Source organism: Pinus tabuliformis, chromosome J, assembly GCF_031772625.1.
Source record: "Pinus tabuliformis cultivar Carrire ecotype Pingquan chromosome J, CPIR1, whole genome shotgun sequence".
Lineage (NCBI taxonomy): Eukaryota > Viridiplantae > Streptophyta > Pinopsida > Pinales > Pinaceae > Pinus > Pinus tabuliformis.
Genome location: NC_142295.1, coordinates 120,882,455 through 120,889,548, shown reverse-complemented (window position 1 = coordinate 120,889,548; position 7,094 = coordinate 120,882,455). Strand labels below are relative to the sequence as shown.

Genomic DNA, 7,094 nt, shown 5'->3' with positions numbered 1-7,094 from the left:
CCTGATTTCAAGTGAGCAAGTTCAGATGGCGCAACATATTCAGTGGTTAAACATTCTTCACAGTTTGATCATCTCCAGTGATGAAGACATGGTGCACATCAGCAAAGAAACTCTTGCTGATCTTTCACGGCATCTACAACAAACACATGAAACCATTGAATTTCTTCAACTAGAGTCACAACTACAAAGAGATGAGCTGCAACAAAATAATGCTTCTTCCAAGTCATTCAACCATACAAATGAAGATAAAGATGTTGATTCCAAATCACTCATCCAAACAACTTCAAGTGTCGAAGTTGTTCATGAACAAATTCAAATTTCTTCCAAACCCATCACCAAGCCCTGGGAAGAAATTCAAAATAACAAGAATCGACGAGGCTTAGGATATGTCACTGATGACACCAACTTACATATCCCAGATTATTCCAAGCCAATTAAGTTCGTGAGTGCAGGATTTCTTGAACAACACACCTCAGTAGGTTCTGAAAAAGTTGCAGACAAACAGAATTGCACGCAACCTGAAGTTGAAGTCCAACCGAAATGTTCTCATTGTCAAAGAACCGGTCATATGGAAGATCAGTGTTATGATCTCCATCCTTGTTGCCATTGTGGTAAGCCCAATCATTCCTCAGAAAAATGTCGCAACCAACAAAAATCAGGCAGATTGAAGATACATTATGAATGGATTGATCCTTGGGAATGGTCATCCATAGTCAAAAGATTGTCTCAGTTCTACAACCGACTACAATCACACATAGTGCAGCCAGTAGTGAACCGATGATGGTACTCTTATGCAGTTAAATGATGGAGTACAACAGTGAAACTCTCCTACACTTGAAGGGGGGGGGGAGTTCAGATATATTTTGGAGAAGATTGTCTCTCCTTTCAGCTGACAAAGGGGGGAAAATTTCAATGAAATTGACAAGTGGTTGTCAGACTGAAAGTCTCGACAACATCAGCGAAGTAGCCAGTGGGCATCTTCATCAGCCAGTGGGAATTTGTCATCAGCAGTGAGCATCAGCAAATTCGCCAGTGGGCGATCGACAGCCAAAGCAGCAGTGAGCAGCTTTTATCATAGCAAAAGCAACATTGAGTTGTTTTTCGACATCTTCAGCCAGTGGGCAATCATCATCAGCAAACACGCCAGTGGGCGTTCATCAAATTGTGTCAATGGACACCGGATGTTGTTTTCAAACAAAGGGCAGTTGGATCCTTTTGCGGCTTGGCACGTGATGGAGTTGTCAAGCAACATTCAGAGATGAATCAGGCATGCAGCTGATTCATGTTCTCTTCAGATTTGAGTTTTTTCCAGCATCCAGTTTTGGCGATTTTTTCAGGCAATGTTTTTGAGGATCAACATGAGAACTTGGAAGATGGTTCCTCGTTCTTATTTTGGATTTATCATTGAAGGGGGGAATGTTAGCCTCTCTCATAAAACAATAATAAATCCACAAATAAATAAATTAATTAAATATTCCAAGTTAGGAATTTGTGCCTAACTCTTGGGTTGTTCCTCTAAGATAAGAGTTAGTTTAGGTCACTCCTATATTGGTGTGTGTCTGGTGAGAAATTATCTCAACCAAAGGAGAAATTATCTCAACCAAAAGTGTCTAAGATAGCACGCACTATCTTGAGAACACTGTCTCTCATCTATTTATTTGTAACACTATATTCAATTATTTAATGAATGTGTAATGAGAGAGAAGCATGTGGCTTCAGCCTTTTTCCACCAATATTTTGTGTGTAGTTTTTATGTGTGCTTAATCTTTTGTCTGAGTTAATTTCTTTTTTCAATAATACAATTCTTATCATGAAGAAGGTACACTTCCATCAAGTTTATTATGGCATGTTAGATTTGGACATTTGAACTATGACAGTCTCCGCTTGTTGAAGAAAAATGGTGTTGCTGGTTTGCCTACAATTCCTAGGAAACTTAAGCAATGTGATGCTTGCATTCTAGGAAAGCATAGCAAACAGTATTTTCATGATTCACATTCAAAAGCACATAGAAAACTTGAACTCATTCATTCAGATTTATGTGGTCCAATGCCTGTTCCTTCTGCAAATGGAAATAAATATATCATGACATTTATTGATGACTACACTAGAATGTGTTGGGTTTATTTATTGAAGAACAAATCTGATGCTTTTTAGACATTCAAGAATTTTCATAAATGGATTGAAAATGATGCACAATCTCATATTGGGTCTATTCGCACTGATAATGGAAAAGAATACACATCAAATGAATTTGAAAACTATCTTCGCCAACATGGGATCAAACATCAAACAACTATGCCTTATAATCCCCAACAGAACAGTGTAGCTGAAAGAATGAATAAGACAATCTTAAATATGGTACGATCCATGCTCTTCTTCAAAAATGTAAAGATAATGTTTTGGGCTGATGCTGTTCTATGTGCTGCATATATAAAGAATAGATGTCCATCTAATGCTATAAGAAACAAGACTCCATATGAAATGTGGTATGGACATGTTCCTTCGGTAAAGGATCTCAGGGTCTTTGGCTCCACCTGTTATGCCTTGATACCAAAGGTACATAGAAACAAACTTGGTGCTAGAAGTCGTAAGTGTATCTTCCTAGGGTATTCAAACACCTCCAAAGCATGCCGTCTCTATGATGAAGTAAATAAGAAGTTTGTTGTATCTAGAGATGTAATTTTTCTTGAATCATCCAAAACTGACAATGTTGTTGAGAGGCAACTTGATCGCTTGGATAGATTCGCAAAAGAAAAATCATTTCAAGAATTTGATAATCAGATTCCACATCTTGAAGGGGGGATTCCTATACTAGATCAACATGTGGAATCTTCTTCTGAAGAACACTCTCCCCCGCATGAAACTCCAACAACGGATGATGCTTTAAGTGATGTAATTGATAGAATTGGGAGACTCAATCTTGATTCAATCCCAACTCAATCAACGGAGCAGCCTGGACCATCTAAAAAAGGTCCCCCAAAGTGGGTGACAAAGACACTTGAAAGTGTTCATCCTGATGAAGTTGGAAAGACAAGAACCAGAAATTCAAACCGGCAAAATGGAGGTGATGTAGATGACTCTAATTCACCTATTGATATGGATGTTTCTTATGATTGTGAATTGAACTTGTCTACAGATTTTGAACCAACTTCCTTCAAAGAAGCTACTTCTCATGATGAATGGAAAGAAGCGATGCAAAAGGAGTATGATGCCCTCATAAAGAACGGCACTTGGAAGTTGGTTGATCCTCCATTAGGAACCAAACCAATTGGCTGCAAGTGGGTCTACAAGAACAAGTATAAAGCTGATGGCTCACTTGACAAGCACAAAGCTAGGCTTGTGGAAAAAGGTTTTGCACAGAAGGAAGGGATCGATTATGAGGAGACTTTTGCCCCCACAGCAAAATGGGCTACCATCCAGACACTCTTTGCACTAGCAGCTCAGAACGGTTGGAAAGCCCATCAAATGGATGTAAAAATTGCTTTCTTGAATGGAGATCTAAAAGAGAATGTTTTTATGTCCCAGCCTGAAGGATTTGTTGTGAAAGGACAAGAACATAAAGTATTCAAACTTGTGAAGTCCTTGTATGGCCTCAAACAAGCACCACGAGCCTGGTATGAAAAACTAACTAAGCATCTTCTGAAACTCAATTTCAAACATTTTGATCTTGATGATGCAACTTTATTTGTCAAGAAAGTTGGAAAAATAGTTGTATATCTTGTGGTATATGTAGATGATATTTTGATGACAGGGAACAATGAAAGCTACATTTCATCCATAAAGAAGGAATTAGGGAAAAGTTTTGAAATGACTGATTTGGGCTATGTTCATTACTATCTTGGCATTGAAGTAACCCAACATCTAAAGTCCATATTTCTTTCTCAAAAGAAATAGATTAGAGATCTGTTGAACAGGTTTGGCATGACAGAGTGCAATCCTCTTACTACTCCAATGGAACAAAACTTAAAGCTCACATCTATTGAAGGAAAAGAATTTGAGGATGCAACAAAGTATAGACAGCTTGTAGGAAGTCTCAACTACCTAACTACTACCAGACCAGACATTTTGTTTGTTGTTGGAATCCTCTCCAGGTTTCTGCAAAAGCCTTGTGAGGGACATTGGTCTACTGCAAGAAGAGTTCTAAGGTACTTGAAGGGAGCTCAAGACTTTGGAATCAAGTATACACAGGTGGACGACTTCAGCTTGATTGGATACTCTGATTTAGACTTCGATGGAGACAAAGAAACTGGGGTATCAACTTCAGGATATGCTATGAATCTTGGATCAGGAGTTGTCTCCTGGAGATCACACAAACAATCAGTTCCAGCAGATTCCACAACAGAAGCAGAATATGTGGCAACAGCTGAAGCAACAAAAGAAATTGTGTGGCTCAGGAAAATTCTTGAAGATTTGCAGGTAAAACAAGTACAATCAACTCCACTCATGATTGACAATACCTCTGCAATAAATTTGGCCAAGAACCCAAAATTCCATGATCGAATGAAGCACATCAATACTAAATATCATCTGATTCGACATCATGTTGAAGCCAAAACAATCCATCTCCTTCATTGTTCCACAAATGAGCAAATTGCGGACATCTTCACCAAAGCGCTTGGAAGAGAAAAGCTTGAACAATTCAGAATGACGCTTGGACTCACCAACATCCCTTCAGATTAAGGGGGGGAATGTTGACACCTAATCCTTGTGATTGTGTGAATTTATGTAAATAAATAAATTTGAAATATGAACAGTCATCGGGAGATGAACTGAACAGTCTCTCCCTCATGTATATAACGAACACCTACCTGATGGAATAGAACACACAAATCATTTTTTCCTTATGGAGTTACTGCCTGGCCTGACACAAACTGTCCAGGCTGTGACAGAGGGGTCTACTCTGATCTTCGGAAAACCGATCATTGTATCAATAAGTTTGCGCTATGCTCGATTGTTGGCGATATTTTCGGGGAAATGGCATCAAACTGGCCTGGAAATTGCTTGGTGAATGGCTTGACAAAGATGAGTTTTCGAATCTTTTGATCTTTGTGGAGATGATGAATGGCCTTTGCCAAAAATTGAAGCTTGACGCCTTCAAGGTGCTTACAGAAATGAAAGAAAGGAAACTTGTACTTGATTTTTTCATTTACAAGACCTTAATTGAAGTGAACCACAAGGATGACAATTCCTATCTTGCACAGAAACTTGAGCAGGAAATGAAAGATCAGGGATGTGACCCCTATCTGGTCAATTACAGCCAGTTAATTGATGTTTATTGTACTGAGGGTAGATTGCAAAAAGTTTGTGATCTTTACTCGTGTATTAAACGTGCGGGGTTTACCACAGACCGTGTTGCTTGCAATACATTGATTATTTTTCTTTGCAAGGAGCATCAGAGCTCAGGGGAGAAGAAGTACTTGAAGAACATGGCAGAGTCTATATTCTTTGACATGGAAAAAGTAGGTTATGTTATTAGAAAGCATTCTCTTTCGAGTTTTTCTTTGCAATCAAAATCACTATGGAGAAAGGTTTTAGTCCTGTCTTGGTAACCTGTAATCAAATGGTTGGATTTTTGTTTAAGGTCGAACATACAAAATCTGTTATTGGGTTATTGAAGGAGATAAGACAGAATGGGCATTCTCCTGATTTGGTGACATATACAACTTTGATTGATGCTTTCTCCATAACAAAATTGTTGGATCCAGCACATGATATGTATAATGAAATGGTCAAAGAAGAATGTCGTCCTGACTTATTTACTTTTGAAACTCTAATTTATGGGTATCTGAGGTCAAGGAAACCTATGGAGGCTGAAGAATAGTTGACATGGATGCTTGATGAAGGGTATTCTGCTGATCAATCCATTCTTGGTGAACTTGTCAATGAACCATTAAAGGTCAATGGGATAGATAAATCCTTTCAAATCTATCTTAAGATGATTGAAGCCAGTTTTTCATTTTGAAGACTACTAGTACTCTGATTGTTGGATTATGCAAGATAAAGAAATTTAAGGATGATCTCCATATCCTTGATTGTATTTCCCCTGACTCTGCCATTTATGGCACTCTAATTGGTGGCCTATGTAAGGCTGGTAAACTTGAGAAATCTCACATGATTTACAAGAAACTATTAGATGAGGGTCATTGACCAAGCAATGCAATTTCTTCAATTTCTTCAATTTTGCCAAAAGAATTTGTTTAAGAAGCATTCCAATTTCTTGTAAGTTAAAATAGAAGGAAATATGCATGAGGAAAAGTAAGAGTGACTTGGTGCCACTAATTTCTTTGATTTGGAAGAAGTTACAACATTTAGATGACAATTGGTTGTTCATATTTGAATAAGATTGACATTTCAGAAAAAATGTAGATTTTCTTTGGGTTGAAACTAAAATTAACATGCTACCTTTCCTTGTCTACATAGGAGGTATAACCTATATGTTCAAGCTCTGTCAACATGATGTATATAGTTTAATGTATTTTTTATTACCCATAATGAAAATTAAGATACACTTTGCAGAAAAATGCCAAAGTAGTTCTTTTAAATTCAAATTGCTATATCCCAACAATTACATTAAATAAATAAACTTACAGTAATACCAATGGTTAAAATTCTATTTCCAAACAATCTCATGTATAGATGCAGTCAAGTGTATTTAAACATTAGATGAAAGTGTAGACAAAATTATATATATCTAGCCTTACATAAAATTTGAAGATTTGTAAATCAAAGATATGACTCAACGGATTTACAGCACTACTTACAGATTCCTATGTGGCTTCAGTGATATTACAATGTGGTTGTTTATAATCTTCTAAGCCTTGTCATTATAGAAATCCTGTTGCAACAATTACTCCAACAGAGGTTGTCACAAATTACAAGCCCACTCCTGTTATTGCATCTTTTTCATCAAGAGGACTTGGAGGGCTGACCCAGAACATTCTCAAGGTAAGTACTCACTGATTCAGAGTCCATTTAGCTTAATTAACATTCAGAAGCTAATTATGAGAGATCATCACAACATGAATCCTTTAATTGATATTTGCAACCAGACATCAGCGCACCAGGTGTGAATATCATTGTTGCATGGGATCCTC

At 37.5% G+C, this 7,094-nt stretch overlaps 1 protein-coding gene across 1 annotated transcript; it reads left to right on the top strand.

Moving 5' to 3' along the window:
- The first annotated feature begins 4,943 nt into the window (after nt 1-4,943).
- Nucleotides 4,944-5,821, top strand: LOC149225864 (pentatricopeptide repeat-containing protein At3g09650, chloroplastic-like). Its single transcript, XM_089380040.1, has 2 exons — nt 4,944-5,459; nt 5,582-5,821. Exons 1-2 carry the CDS (start codon nt 4,944-4,946, stop codon nt 5,819-5,821), a joined length of 756 nt encoding a protein of 251 aa, XP_089236166.1.
- Nucleotides 5,822-7,094: the final 1,273 nt, after the last annotated feature.